Source organism: Thamnophis sirtalis, unplaced genomic scaffold (genome assembly GCF_051295495.1).
Source record: "Thamnophis sirtalis isolate CommonGarterSnake01/CBP01778 unplaced genomic scaffold, rThaSir2_p1.2 scaffold_14, whole genome shotgun sequence".
Classification (NCBI taxonomy): domain Eukaryota; kingdom Metazoa; phylum Chordata; class Lepidosauria; order Squamata; family Natricidae; genus Thamnophis; species Thamnophis sirtalis.
Window position 1 is genome coordinate 40,035,653 of NW_028261394.1, and position 15,360 is coordinate 40,051,012.

Genomic DNA, 15,360 nt, shown 5'->3' on the forward strand with positions numbered 1-15,360 from the left:
CTGGATGTGTCATGCTCTGGCCATGCTCATGCCCGGATTAGCGAAGGGGGAAAAAGTCCTGATACGTCACGTGATGCCGCTGTGACGACTTGAGTTTGACACCCCTGCTCTAGATGGTCAAAGCTACTTTTTTGCTTTGACTATCTGCATCTGATATTTCTATGCAATTTGGAAAGATGAAAGTGCTTTCAGTTGATCAGCAAAATTAAGGTCTTTGCAAGCAAACTCATACAATAATAATCTCTTAACACCAAAGTCCATATCTGGCATGTAGAGTGTATTTTTTTTTTTAAACGATAACTCTATTAAGAGAGGTACTATTCTATCATGAAGTAGCATATGTTAAAAGCATAATTTAAATACACTCGGCTTATTAAAAATAATTGGCTCTTTCTCATAAATATAATTCAATACTGCCTACAACTCAGTTTTCTGTTCATCCAACTTCTTTTTTTTTTTGAGTGTTCTAAGACATCTGCTTCGCATGATAAAGGATCATTAATTATCAAAATTCTCTGCTCATCACAAACAAGTCAATAGTTGTAATCCTAAATTGCACTAAACTTTGATTTACTGGTTAAATTCAGCAACACTCCAAGTAAAAAACTCATTCAACAAACCAGAGTATCGTGGATTGTATCAACATAAGCTAGAAAAGGACCCCAAATATCTAAACCCAGTTCCCCAAACTTTTTTTCTCAAAAGAAAGCAGTCAAAGCAATGTCAGTTTTTAATTCTTCTTGATCTCAAGTTGATTAAAAAAATTAAATAAACAGTTCAGTTTCTGAAATGTAATACTATTGTAAATTTCATCAAATAACTTCCATATTTAGTGCTTCCCACAAAGTACCCTCAATTTTCAAGGCTAAGTGATCTTCTGGAAATTATTTTGATTTCTGGATTGCCAGAATTCAAGTTTTGGTTTTATAAAAAAACAATTTCTTCAAGAGACACAACTTGGGGATATTTTTACATACAGTCCTGTTGAGTTCCCCAGGATGGAAACCTCAACATTTGATGAGTACAGATGCTGACTATCTTCAAAATTAAATACAGAGGACCAACATTTTCCGAAAATACACAATATCATTTTAATCCAATTTGGAGCTTCAAGAGGAATGACTCAGTCTTAGAGGACCCAGTCAAAATTGGCTTGAGGATAGTTCTCGGTTATTTCTAAAACAAAAAATAGGTGGAGTGGAGCATGAGTTTAGCTCTCTTGCCAGTCCATGAATGAACCAGTCTTCTTGGTCATTTTCAAAAGTGCGACAGCCTTTAAAAGGATAACTCCATGGAGCAATCAACTGTGGAAAGATGACCAGGTCATATCCGACGTGTAAAATTCTGTCTCGGCTGGCCACTGTTCCAGTTTGTCTTCGTCAGATTTGTCGCTTTCATCCCCGCTAGAAACCTCATAGCCAGGCAGTGGAGAAGGAACTGGTTTTGCCACATCTCCACATTCCTTCTTTTTGGCTATCAGCTGCTTGTAGCAAAGATTGCAAACCCTCAACGGTTTGGAGGAGAGCCGAGGCATGAGGAAACGCTGGCGCGAACAGTCGCCGCATACCACGAAGCCACACTTTCGACAGTGGTGCCTTCGGATGAGTGCCGAGAACTTGGTGTGGGTGCAACGCATGCAGATATCCGTTGCCTTATCCGGAATCCAAGGGGCGGCGTATTCCGTCGGGGGCTGCTGCCCCGTTTTGGACAAAAGGTGCCGAATGCATTCTTCCAGGTGACTGACCCACTCTTTGCGCTCGGTCAGCGAGGCAGCCGAAACCACAAAGGACTTCTTGGAGGTCTTGATCATCCATCTGTTCTTCATTTGCAAGGTGTCTGGCAGGATCTCCAGAGTGATCTCATCCAGCGGGATGATGTGCTGGCAGCTGTACTTCCGTTTGTTGATCACAATGCTGCCGTACACCAGGATGTCATTGAAAAGGAAGAAAATTCGGGGCTTGGCTTTCTTACGGCATTCTTTGGTCAAAATCCCTTCGCCCAGAAGGACCCTTTCTGGCACGGCTAAGGGCTGGCCGGAGGTCCCAAAGCAGTTTTCCACTGCGGCAATCCGTTGACTGTTGATCTCCGTATTAGCCAGGTAGTCTACCATGTTGAGAAGTCACCTGCAAAAAAACCCCAAAGATTAAATGACAAGATCATGTACGATTTGTTCTACACCAGGGGTGTCAAACTCAAAACCCACAGGCCTGTGGGGTGCCTTAAATCTGGCCCGTGGGGCTGGCATGGAAATAGCAATGGATCAGCCCATGGTGCCTCTAGCAGCCAAAATGGGGCATGCTCCAACATTGGAAGTTTTTAAGAAGATGTTGGATAACCATTTGTCTGAACTAGTGTAGGGTTTCCTGTCTAGGCAGGGGGTTGGACTTGAGGACCTCCAAGGTCCCTTTTAACTGTTATTCTATTCTATTCTATTCTATTCTATTCTATTCTATTCTATTCTATTCTATTCTATATCTGAGCTTCATCTTCAGTATCTGTCCTTCCAAGGAACAGCTTCTAATAGCCACCCATATATAAACTTGTGTGGACCTCCCATCAGAGTCTTAAAGAGGCGATACCATAGATGCAATGAATCAGCCTCAATGCACCAGCCTTACAATTACATTGCATCAGCTTACAGATTACAGCTTACAACCTTTCATCAGCTGGCAGCTATTAAATCCTCATTACCTGACAAAACTGCTTACATTAGAGCCGGGGTGTCAAACTCAATTTCATTGAGAGCCGAATCAGGCTTGTGTTGGAACTTGGGGGGCCAGGGGGGGGGCATGGCTAGCTCAACGTCACTCATGTTTTGGGGCACCTGTAGCGGCCCTAAGCATTCTGCCAGAGAAAATGAGTCCGCAAGCTCTGTTTTCGGCCTGGACAGCCTCCTGCAACATTCTGCCAGCCAAAACAGGGTGCGGGGGGACCCCCGAATTAAGCACTTGGCCTTATTTTCGGGGAGGTCTTATTATTTTAGAGGTGCAGGAGGCGGTGAGTGTGGTCACCTCATGGCTGCTGCTGTGTTTAAATATTTTCGGGGTGGGTGGGTGGGTTATTTTAGCGCATGCGCTCAAAAGCCCGATTGGGCTTATTATCTGGGGAGGTCTTATTTTCAGGGAAAGAGGATAGTAAAGAGACATTGTTCTACTTTTCTTCGGGTATGTGAGAGTTCCTTGTTTTTTTTTAAAAAAAGGGATTCTCATTCAACAGATTGTCCCTCCCTGATATAAGATTTCTAAAACAGGATCATCTCCGAAGTATTTTTCCATGCAAGAATCCATAAGATCCTAAGCAAACATCATAGGCAGCCCGAGATGCAAGCTCCAGGGACTTAGATGTCACATTTTGTTTGTTTAAACGAAGCTTAACAGCGCTGGTCTCAAGCAAAACACTCTGAAATATGGCAGTGGGAAATATGAGTCATTTCCTCATGAACAAAGGTAAACTGAAGTTCACAGAGAACGTTCCCTTATTTCTCTTCCAGAGACAAACACAACTGCTAATATAACGGGTCGTTGGCCAACAAATATGAAGGTCCTATCGGGCAGGTTTCTTATCTGGGAAGAGTGTACAAATAAGCATTTTTTTAAAAAGAAAAGAGACTTTTGAGAATGTTACATCCCTAAGTGGTAAGAATACAGAGTGTAATAGGGATACCATCATCTTAAGAAAGTAAGAAACACAACAATAAGGTTCTAACCAAGGAAACGACTACAGCACACAACCTCAATCTTGTGGTTTGTTATATCCGGCTCACAAACATATGTGCCAGCCTGCTATTCCTTTTGTCATGGAGGATAGAAATGTATCTGCAGTGATAAGTCTTGAGTTGCAAAAGATTTGGCATTCAACAGAATTTAGCTCTAGAAGACCTTCCAATCCTAATGTTCTATATTCTATTCTGTAAACATCAATGCCATCTTCCTTCCTCTTTCTTCATTTCTTCCTCCCTCCCTCCATCTTCCTTCCTTCCTCCCTTTCTTTCTTTCTTTCTTTCTTTCTTCATTTCTTCCTCCCTCTTTCTTCCTTCCTTTCCTCCTCCCTCCCTCTTCTTTCTCTTCAAAGGGAGGGAGGAAGGAAAGAGAATAGAGAGAGAGAGAGAGGGAGGAGAATAAAGGGAGGGAGGAAGAAAGGAGAATAGAGGGAGGGAGGGAGGGAGGGAGAGAAGAAGGGAGGAGAATAGAGGGAGGAGGGAGGGAAGAGAATAGAGGGAGTGAGGAAGTAGAGGGAGGGAGAGATGAAGGAAGGAACAAAGGAAGGAAATTTTGTAAAAAATATTTAGGTAACTATTTTATTCACCTTCTGGAAATCATTTGTAGGAACTGACTTAAAACGTTCCAGTTCTTCAATTATAGGCAGGCAATTATTCTCCTCCCCAAACAGTGCTTTAAAGACTTTGTTTAAATTTCTGGAAAGTTTATCTCTTTAAAACAAGAGAGCGCCAGTTCTTTGGCTTGAAAAGCGGCAGAGATCTTGAAGGGCTAAAAGAGGCTCTTTCACAGCAGAGTCCTGCATGTTCCTTCTTAGAAATAAGGCTTCCCGTTTCAGCTGGGCTTCCTTCCCAGAGGCTGCAGAATTGGCGTCTTTCGTTATACGGATCACTTGGGCAAAATTCAAGGACGCTTATTGTGATCGCTTTAGCCAATCCGAAGCCTGGGTTGAAACGTTTTGTAAGAAAGCTTTTCTTTTGCAATATAACTAGTCTCTTTGAGTTGGAAAGCCAAAAACCCACCCCCAACAACTTAAAACCCACAGCTCCTTCAAAACTGAATGCTTTGAAAGTTAAAGAGGAGAATATTTTTTTTTTTTTGCAGGAAACAAAAACGAAGTCACACGTTTGCACACAACTTGCATTGTGGTTTATAAGGCCGTGGCTTAGCACAGCTTTTCCCCACTGTACACATCCTTTGTCTCTGTTAATTTCAACTTCCATGCCTTCCTCCCATCCAGCATGAAGATGGCTAAGAGTTACAGCAGACGAACTATGCATATTTCGAGCTGAGAAAGACTGGGTAGCGTGTTAGAAGATCCCAGCCTTTGCGGCTTATTCAACAAACCAGAGTTAAAGGATATCATCGTCATGCAGTATAGGTAGTCCTCAACGATTCCACCACAAATCCGCGAAGCCCTTATCCGCGGAGACATAAGCGCGAAGACTAATTTGCGCCGTTCGAAGCGCTAAGGAAAAACGCGACCCTACCGCGATGACATAATCACGGAGGGCAAATCCACGCATTCCCAAGCACTCAGTACCCTAAACTTAACCCTAAACCTAACCCTAACCCTAACCCTAAAACAAACCCCTAAACCTAATCCTAACCCTTACCTTAATTGAAATCGGCTTTCTGCCGCGGTGCTGTTTTAAAGCGGCCTTCTGTTGCCGCGGCGGTGATGACGCACAGTGATGACGTCGCGGCTTTAGCAACGCGATTTTATCACCGCTATTTTGACGGGCGGGGTTTTGTTGTGCCACGGTCCTCAACCTATAACGGAGTCACTGTTCAAAGTTACTGTTCTGACCGAGACTTCCCGAGAGCATGAAGCAAACTCCGTATCCCGACAAAAAAACCCTTTTTAAAATGTTATTAATTTTAAACACCTCTACATTATTAGGAATAAGAATGGATCCAGGTTTATGTAGCGTACAGCACTTAGCACTGATCTAGGCATCGGTTGACTTATACTCTCCCCAAATCTCAGATTCCAATAAAAGGTAAATGTAAAGGTTCCCCTCGCACATACGTGCTAATCATTCCTGACTCTAGAGGGCGGTGCTCATCTCCGTTTCAAAGCCGAAGAGCCAGCGCCGTCCGAAGACATCTCCATGGTCATGTGGCTGGCATGGCTCAACGCCGAAGGTGCACGGAACGCTGTTACCTTCCCACCAAAGGTGGTTCATATTTTTCTACCTGCATTTTTATGTCCTTTTGAACTGCTAGATTGGCAGAAACTGGGACAAGTAACGGGAGCTCACTCTGTTACGCGGTTCTAGGGATTCAAACTGCCAAACTGCCGGTCTTTCTGATTGACAAGCTCAGCGTCTTAGCCACTGAGCCACCAAAGGATCGAGACTCTTTGTTAAATTGCAGCTCAGAAGATTTATTCAAGCTTATTACATAAAAATCTAGTTTGACTCTTAATGATAGCTAGGCAAGCCACTGGAATTTGAATGTGCAATTTCCCCTTTGTTTGAATATTATGTATTCTTTCAGGTTTCATTCACAGGCTGACCTTTGAATGAATGAACCTAGTGTCCTCAAATGGAATTGTAAAGGATGGTTTTGTGTAAATGGGGCTTGGGTTATTATCTTGTTCCACTGGGAGTTGCAAACTTGCAACTCCTTATCAGCATATAAGCCTCCCAATCTCAGAAGATATGAACAGAAAGGGAAAAATATATATATCTTGTAGCTCCTTATCCAAAGGGAGCGATAGCTAGGTGAAATGGTGACCATATCTCTACACCAAACAAATAAAATCCAAATTGTATTTATCTTACGGCTGCTTAAAAGGGCCACTTCATTTCAAAGAATTGTATGCAGACATATTTTGGAAGGAAGAGTAGATACGCATAAATAGTAGCCTTCTCTACTAAGATAAACTGACTTCTTATCTCAGATTATTTTACAGGTAGTCCTCACAACCACAATTGCACCCAAAATTTATGTTGCTGAGAAACTTATTAGAATAGAATAGAATAGAATAAACAGAGTTGGAAGGGACCTTGGAGGTCTTCTAGTCCAAACCCTCCCTGCTTAGGCAGGAAACCCTACACCAATTCAGGGAAATAGTTATCCAACATCATCTCAAAAACTTCCAGTGTTGGAGCATTCACAACTTCTGGAGGCAAGTTCTTCCATTAATTAATTGTTCTCACTGTCAAGAAATTTCTCCTGGGTTCTAAGTTGCTTCTCTCCTGGATTAGTTTCCACCCATTGCTTCTTGTCCTACCCTCAGGTTCTTTGGAGGATAGTTTGACTCCCTCTTCTTTGTGGCAACCCCTGAGATATTGGAAGACCGCTATCATGTCTCCCGTGGTCCTTCTTTTCATTAAACTAGACATCCCCAGTTCCTGCAACCGTTCTTCATATGTTTTAGCCTCCAGTCCCCTAATCCTCTTTGTTGCTCTTTTCTGCACTCTTTCTAGAGTCTCCATATCTTTGTGTTGCTAAGTAAGAAAGTTGTTAAGCGAGTTTTGCCCCACCTTTCTTGACCCAGTTGTTGTGAATCACTGCCCTTGTTAAATTAGTAACACGGTTTTTAAAAGTGAATCTGGCTTAGCCCATTGACCTCAACAGGTGATCACAGGACCTTGGGACACTGCAATTCAAAGAACTCCATCTATGCCAATTCCCACAATCATAATCTTTGTTTTTAGCTTCTGGTTTGCTCCCAAACTGTCCATGTTGTCTTTGCTTCATAAAAATCCGGAAACTTGCTGTAAAAAGGAAATAAACCTCAAAGACTCCAAAGAGGCCTGAGTTTTATGCACGGCACACAGTAACAAATTGTTTGAATGCCTCTGGGAGGAATTGTCTCATGGTCCTAAGGGAGCCCCAGGAGAACAACCGGAGGACTCTTCTCGGCTGACTTGGAAACCCTAGCGTGAAACCAACTCAGAAACGAAGGGTAGAACAAATCCTTAAATTGCTTTGCCTAACTTAAATATCATTGAATCACCGTATTTTTTGGATTATAAGACGCAACTGACTATAAGACGCATCTAAATTTAGAAGAGGAAAATGGCCTCTGTGTGCCTCATTTTTGGCCCTTTTTTGAGGCCTTTTTTTTCGGCCCATTCCCAGCCTTTTTTTCCTACCCATTTTCGAGGTTTTCTTTGGCCTGTTTTTGAGGCTTTTTTTTGGTCCATCTTTTTTTGAACGGGCCAAGAAAAGCCTCGAAAACGAGCCAAGAAAAGCCTCAAAAACGGGTTAAAAAAAAGGCTCAAAAATGGACCGAAAAAAGCCTCTAAAAAGCCTAAAAAACAGGCCAAAAAAGCCTTGAAAATGGGCTGAAAAAAGGCCTGAAAAAGGCTAAAAAAATGGGGAATGTGGAAGCCAAAAAAAATGGCCGTCAGGTGGGTGAAGCTTCGGCAATATTCATTCTATAAGACGCCCAGTCATTTTCATTCCTTTTGGGAGACAAAAAATTGCATCTTATAGCCCGAAAAATACAGTAATTTCGTAGAAAAGGGTGGTTGCTATTAGCCGAGAAATCAGAGCATGAGTCAAGAAACAAAGCCCGGCCTTCCCTGCATGTCACTTGGGCAGAATGACTAAGAGTATCTATCACTCCCCACCTTCCCTGGGGAGGTGTGGTGGTGGGGGAAATCCCTTTCTCTCTGCTCTGCAATTCTACCAGCTTCTGAATAAACGTCATGAGCCAAGCGCGACTGAGATGGAATCATTAGAATAAAGGTGTAGAGTAGGGGGTGTCAAACTCAATTTCATTGAGGGCCACATCTGGGTTTGGGTATGACCTTGGGGAGGGGCTGGGGGGGGGGGCATGGCTAGGGTGGGTGTGGCAAGCTTGACATCCCCGTGGCAGCCTGATCATTCTGCCAGTGAAAACAGGCTCCCGAGCTCCGTTTCCTGCTGCAACGGCCTCCTGCAACCAATGAAAATGCAATTGGGAATGTTGCCCGTGGGCCTCTTAAGCTCCGTTTTCAGCTGTGACAGCCTCCTGCAACCGTCTGCCAGTGAAAACGGAGCTCAGGAGCGCGGCACACAGCCCTCCCGAGCTCTGTTTTTGCTGGCAGAGGCATCATGGGCTGGTCCTTTACTGTTTCCAGGGTGGCCCCATGGGTCAGATCTAAGAGTCGGCTCTACCTCCCTGGCCTTGAGTTTGACACCCCTGGTCTAGAACTAACTTTAAAAGGCCACTTAGTTCTCCAGAACATTCTGCTCCAATCGATGGGAGCTTCTGGGTTATCTGCCAAAGGTTAACCTCTATAGATTACTGTAATTTGTGACTCATCAGAGATAAAACTGCAAAGAAAGAGAATGCTTGCAAATCCTTCTGTTTTGAGTGGTCCCAACTCCTTTCTATCTATTTGTGCCAAATTCTGCCATTATTTCAAAATGATAGGAAAAAGTTAAAGGGAAAAAAAATAGAAGTTTGTAACTCTAAATTAGGGGGATGCGGTGGCTCAGTGCCTAAGATGCTGAGCTTGTCGATCGAAAGATCGGCAGTTCGGTGGTTCGAATCCCTAGCGCCACGTAATGGAGTGAGTTCCCATTACTTGTCCCAGCTTCTGCCAACCTAGCAGTTTGAAAGCATGTAAAAGGCCAAGTAGAAAAAATAGGAACCACCTTTGGTGGGAAGGCAACAGCGTTCTGTCCGCCTTTGACATTTAGCCATGCTGGCCACATGACGACGGAGACGTCTTCGGACAGCACTGGCTCTTTGGCTTTGAAAAGGAGATGAGCACTGCCCCCTAGAGTCGGGAACGACTAGCACATATATGCAAGGGGAATCTTTACCTTTAACTCTAAATTGGGCAGAAAAAGTAGGGATTCTACTTCTCATTCCTCAGATTTGCAGGGCGATGGATTTTAACCCTCTGATTATGAAAAACCCATTATTCTATCCATGTTCCACCAGCTGACACTTTTTTTCATTTCATAGTCAATTCAACCATTGTATGCCATCCTCATCCCACTCTCTTGTTGCTGGCGTCTCTCTGCCAACAGAAGAATGCGCCTTACAAAGCAAGCTCTCTACTTCACAATATCTATGTACTACTAACTACCTCGCCTCTGTTTGGTTGCTGGTAACCTTCAACTGGTTGAAATGATGCATCTTAAGGCAATCATTTTTGAATCGATATACCTCAAATGAACTAACCTAAAGAATGCATCCAAAGACCACAACCCATGGGATTCAAATTTGGCCACTTAATGCTGCTGTACTGCTGTGCTCAGCTGGACATCATTTCCAATGTTCCCTGCCAGTTTCCTACAAGGAATGTCACTGGGGAAGCCAACAGAAAGTCGGATGTCAGTCTGTTGCCACTGCTTTTTTTGCTCAGCTGTGTTAATTTTGTTTCTCTGTTTAGGGAAATATCTCTCTCTGAAGCAATGACCCAATGGGTCACAGGTTGTCTAAGGCAAAGGTAAAGGTTACATATGTGCTAGTCGTTCCTGACTCTAGAGTGTGATGCTCATCTCTGTTTCAAAGCCGAAGAGCCAGCGCTGTCTGAAAATGTCTCCATGGTCATGTGGCCGGCATGACTAAATGCCAAAGGCGCACGGAACACTGTTACCTTCCCACCAAAGGTGGTCCCTATTTTTCTACTTGCATTTTTACGTGCTTTCGAACTGCTAGGTTGGCAGAAGTTGGGACAAGTAACGGGAGCTCGCCCCGTTACGCAGCGCTAGGGATTCAAACTACTGACCTTTCTGATCGACAAGCTCGGTGTCTTAGCCACTGTGTCCCTCCACATTGTCTAGAACCCATTAAATTAACCCTCAACAGAGTGGCTGAAAAAAAAGGCTGAAACCTTTATGACTTGTTATGTTTCTTCCTATTTTGCTGGTGATGCTCTTTAATTGGGCACTTGGGGAAGGGAAGGTCTGAGTATTTAGGTGACTCATGGTTTGTGAAAGGCAGAGAAGTTCAGCTGGGTAAAAAAGTTGGCTCTGCAATTGAGATTAAGTTTAAATCTCTTTCCATGACAGGAAGAGGGACTTTCATCCTTTGAGATCAAAGTCACTGATTTCTTAGAAGACACTGGATGCACCCCAAGTTTTTCCTTTGGGTCTACCAATATTTTAGATTTTAGAATCTCCAAAACTGTCATTTTCAACCTGGTATTCTCCAAACTACAGTTCCTAGCCGGAACTCTTTCATTAAAGAAGTAAAAACTAGAGAGGCCTCAGGATGAGAAAAGCCATCTTCCATTATTTGAACAAGATATCTAAATGCTCACACTATAACCTATTAAACTTTTCCATAAGTGGGATTTTCCCCAGTACAATGAGAAGCTAAAGGTAAAGGTTCCCCTCGCACATAGGTGCTACTTGTTCCCGACTCTAGGGGGCGGTGCTCATCTCCGTTCCAAAGCCAAAGAGCCAGCGCTGTCCGAAGACATCTCCGGGGTCATGTGGCTGGCATGACGAAACGCCGAAGGCACACAGAGTGCTGTTACCTTCCCACCAAAGGTGGTTCCTATTTTTCTACTTGCATTTTTTACATGCTTTCGAACTGCTAGGTTGGCAGAAGTTGGGACAAGTAATGGGAGCTCACCCCGTTACGCGGCGCTAGGGATTCGAACCGCCGAACTGCTGATCTTTCTGATCAACAAGCTCAGCATTTTAGCCACTGAGCCACCGCGTACTAATGAGAAGCTAGGTGTGTGTGTGGGGAGAAATACATTCCAAAAGCCTTTTAATAACAGCACCCCAACTTCCAAATTCCCTTGGAAAGGACAGGCGGCTTTCTTGCTAAACGTGAAACAAACTATTAAGACTATTCTGTACTGTCACACCCAGACTCTATATGCAATCAAATTTCCTTTTTCGGAGGGAAGAAAGAGAAGAAAGGGGGGTAGGAAGGAGGGAGGGAAGGAGGGAGGGAAGCAAGGAGGGAAGGAAGGAGGGAAGGAAGGAGAGAAGAAAGGAGGGAAGGAAGGAGGGAAGGAAGGAGGGAAGGAAGGAGAGAAGAAAGGAGGGAAGGAAGGAGGGAATGTAGGAGAGAAGGAAGGGGGAAGGAAGGAGGAAAGGAAGGGGGGAAGGAAGGAGGAAAGGAAGGGGGAAAGGAAGGAGAGAAGGAGAGAAGAAAGGAGGGAAGGAAGGAAGGAGGGAAGGAAGGAAGGAGGGAAGGAAGGAGGGAAGGAAGGGGGGAAGGAAGGAGGAAAGGAAGGGGGAAAGGAAGGAGAGAAGGAGAGAAGAAAGGAGGGAAGGAAGGAAGGAGGGAAGGAGAGAAGGAGGGAGGGAAGGAAGGAGAGAAGAAACGAGGGAAGGAAAGAGGGAGGGAGGGAGGGAAGAAGAAGTAGGACCGTTGTAAGATAAGATGGATCTATGGGATGGTAAGAAAGCAATCTTCAAGTATATTGTCAACTGTAGGGAAAAAATTGTTATAAATACATATTATTAATAACAGTTATGAGATCATATAATTGTGAATGTATATATGAAATTGATAAAATAAAATAAAAATTTCCTTCTCTAACTGAATGGCCAATTTTAACTTTTCTCTAATGTACAGCTGGGCTCCAATGCTTGTTTTTAAGACACCATTGCTCAGCCTCTGTAAGTTTAAAATGCGTGCACATCCACTCCCAGAATTCCCCAGTCACCAAGCAAGGCTTACTCTATAACACAGAGGGTCCTTGACTTTACAACAGTTCAGCAGCACTGCAAAAAATGACTCGGGGCCGTTTTTCAGAGGGACAATCTTTGCAGCATCCCCACAATCATGCGATCAAAATTGAGACGCTTGGCATCTCTAAGAAGAGCCGAGGTGGCGCAGTGGTTAGAGTGCAGTACTGCAGGCCACTTCAGCTGACTGCTATCTGCAGTTCAGCAGTTCAAATCTCACCGGCTCAAGGTTGACTCAGCCTTCCATCCTTCCGAGGTGGGTGAAATGAGGACCCAGACTGTTGTTGGGGGCAATATGCTGACTCTGTAAACCGCTTAGAGAGGGCTATGAAAGCCCTATGAAGCGGTATATAAGTCTAACTGCTATTGCTATTGCAATGGGTTCATATCTGCGTCCCAGGGTCATGGGGTCACTTTTAGCGACCTTCCGACAAGCAAAGTCAATGGGGAAGCCAGATTCACTTAACAACCGGGTTAGCGACTGATCAACTGCAGTGATTCACTTAACAACTGTGGCAAGAAAAGTCGTAAAATGGGGCAAAGCTCTCTTAACAAATGTCTCACTTAACAACAGAAATTCGGGGGGGGTCCATTGTGGTCAAAAGTCAAGGACTAGCTGTACTTTAAAATCAGATGAAAGCATTTACACTGTACAGAATTCCTATACCGCAGTGTTTCTCAACCTTGGCAACTTGAAGATGTCCGGACTTCAACTCCCAGAGTTCCCCAGCCAGCATTCGCTGGCTGGGGAATTCTGGGAGTTGAAGTCCGGACATCTTCAAGTTGCCAAGGTTGAGAAACACTGCTATACCGAATGGCCGTTTTGTGATTCTTCATAGTCAAAAGAATATTTCTTGGGCACTGTTCATCCCTCACAGATGTCTATCACATCTGTACGGACATACATGTGCACCATGTCTAGGGAGATTCTCAATCACCAAAAAATCACGATGGTCCCAAAGGTGCTTTTTCAAAAATTATTTTTTCCTAGAAGACGTTTCGGTTCTCATCCAAGAAGCTTCTTTCAGTTCTGACTGCTGGAGGAGCATCCATTCAGTCAGAACAGAAGAAGCTTCTCGGATGAGAAGCGAAACCTCTTCAAGGAAAAACAAAGTCTCGCTGCCTTTCGAAAACGCACCTTTTGGGGATATATGTATGCACATTACCCCCCTCAGGTCTGCCCGTCCTGGTTATTAAGAGCCAAGGTGGCGCAGTGGTTAAATGCAGCACTGCAGGCTACTGCTAGATCAGCAGTTCAGCGGTTCAAATCTCACCGGCTCAGGGTTGACTCAGCCTTCCATCCTTCCGAGGTGGGTAAAATGAGGACCCAGATTGTTGGGGGCAATATGCTGACTCTCTGTAAACCGCTTAGAGAGGGCTGAAAGCCCTATGAAGCGGTATATAAGTCTACTGCTATTTTTGTAACTTTCCAAAGGAAAAACAAGGGAAATGTTGGAACAGGTCAGTGGCTACCCATAAGAATTCGATATTAGAATAACAGAGTTGGAAGGGACCTTGGAGGTCTTCTATTCAACCCCTCCCTTCTTAGGCAGCAAACCTTACACCACTTCAGACAAATGGTTATCCAACATCTTCTTAAAAACTTCCAGTGTTGGAGCATTTACAACTTCTGGAGGGAAGCTGTTCCACTGATTAATTGTTTTAACTGTCGGGAAATTTCTCCTCGGTTCTAAATTGCTTCTCTCCTTGATTAGTTTCCACCCATTGCCTCTTGTCCTGCTTTCAGGGGCTTTGGAAAATAAACTATTTCCCCTCCCTCTTCTTTGTGGCAGCCCCTGAGATATTGGAAGACTGCTATCATGTCTCCCCTAGTCCTTCTTTCTATTAAACTAGACATACCCAGTTCCTGTAACCGTTCTTCATCTTTTAGCTTCCAGTCCCCTAGTCATCTTTGTTGCTCTTTTTTGCATTCTTTCAAGAATCTCTGTTGAAGTTGGAACTATATGATATGGGGGGGGGGGGGGGGAGGAAAGGATGGGACTGGAGTGCATTGTATTTAAATCCCCTTTTTCTCCCTCCCCCCTCCCCCAATCCAAGGACCCAGCGGTGGTGCAAAGTACGTTTCACCCGCGCGGTCTTCATTCTGAAAGCCACCGCGGGGCGGAGATCCGCGGGCGAGGTAAAACCCAATTCCCAGCCTACCTTCTTGTGACTTCCTTGGCTCCGCTCCAAACCGAGGCGGCCGAGGCCGCTCTCTCTCGATCCCTGCGATCCCAAGGGGCCAGTTCAAAGATCTTCTCTCTCCGATCTGCTGGAACCGCTGAAAGAGTTAGGCGGGTCGTTGTAACTCCGAGACTCGAAGTTCCCCCTCGCAATTTAGGATCTCCCCTAAGAGATTTAATGGATCCGGCTGGAAACCAGATCCTGTGCGGCGCTCAGAGTAGATCCCAATAGAGACGCACGATCAAATAAATGCCTGCTTTTATTTTTCCTCCCTTTTCTTTCTTTCTTTTCCTTCCGGATTCGCGATCTCTGCGGCGAGGGCTAAAAAGTTACACGGAGGAAAAAGTATCTTTGGAACGCACGAACTCTCCAACATTCCACGCCCTCCCCTTGATGTCGGGGTCCCAGCCAATCAGCGCGGCGCCAGTGGGAAGCCAGACCGTCCGGTTCTGGAACGCTCAAGTCTCAGCGTTCCAAAGCTTAGCCACGCCCCCCACCCCCCACCCCCAGCAGGCGAGGACAATCGTGAAAGGAAGAAAACGTCAGGAAACGAATCAGAGAGGGCACAATCGGAGCCTGGTGATTTATTTATTTGTTTTTGGGGTGGGGAGAGGGGGTAGGCAAGAAGGAGGAAGAGGAGGAGAAGAAGAAGAGGAGGAGGAGGAGGAGAGGAGGGAGGGGGAGGAGGAGAACAAGAAGAAGACCAAGAAGAGGAGGAGGAGGGAGGGGGAGGGGGAGGAGGAGAAGAAGAAGAGGAGGAGGAGAACAAGAACAAGAAGAGGAGTAGTAGGGAGGGGAGGAGAAGAAGAATAAGAAGAGGAGAGGAGGAAGAATAGGGAGGAGAGGAGAA

General features: G+C 44.7%; 1 protein-coding gene across 2 annotated transcripts; it reads right to left on the reverse strand.

The window, feature by feature from the left end:
- Positions 1 to 723: 723 nt before the first annotated feature.
- Positions 724 to 14,939, reverse strand: PLEKHF1 (pleckstrin homology and FYVE domain containing 1). 2 transcript variants are annotated; one of them, XM_087728820.1, is made up of 3 exons: positions 14,490 to 14,939; positions 14,187 to 14,286; positions 724 to 2,123 (listed from the first exon to the last, which is right to left on the reverse strand). In XM_087728820.1, exon 3 carries the CDS (start codon positions 2,108 to 2,110, stop codon positions 1,301 to 1,303), a length of 810 nt encoding a protein of 269 aa, XP_087584946.1. In that variant the 5' UTR covers positions 2,111 to 2,123; positions 14,187 to 14,286; positions 14,490 to 14,939; the 3' UTR covers positions 724 to 1,300. The 2 variants fall into 2 exon arrangements, with proteins under 2 accessions (XP_087584946.1, XP_013929662.2); XM_014074187.2 differs by lacking the exon at positions 14,187 to 14,286 and having other exon boundaries at positions 14,490 to 14,937.
- Between the last annotated feature and the right edge of the window lie 421 nt (positions 14,940 to 15,360).

Excerpts from the sequence above, each read along its gene's own strand:
- PLEKHF1 (XM_087728820.1), bottom strand. The coding sequence starts at position 2,110 with ATGGTAGACTACCTGGCTAATACGGAGATCAACAGTCAACGGATTGCC.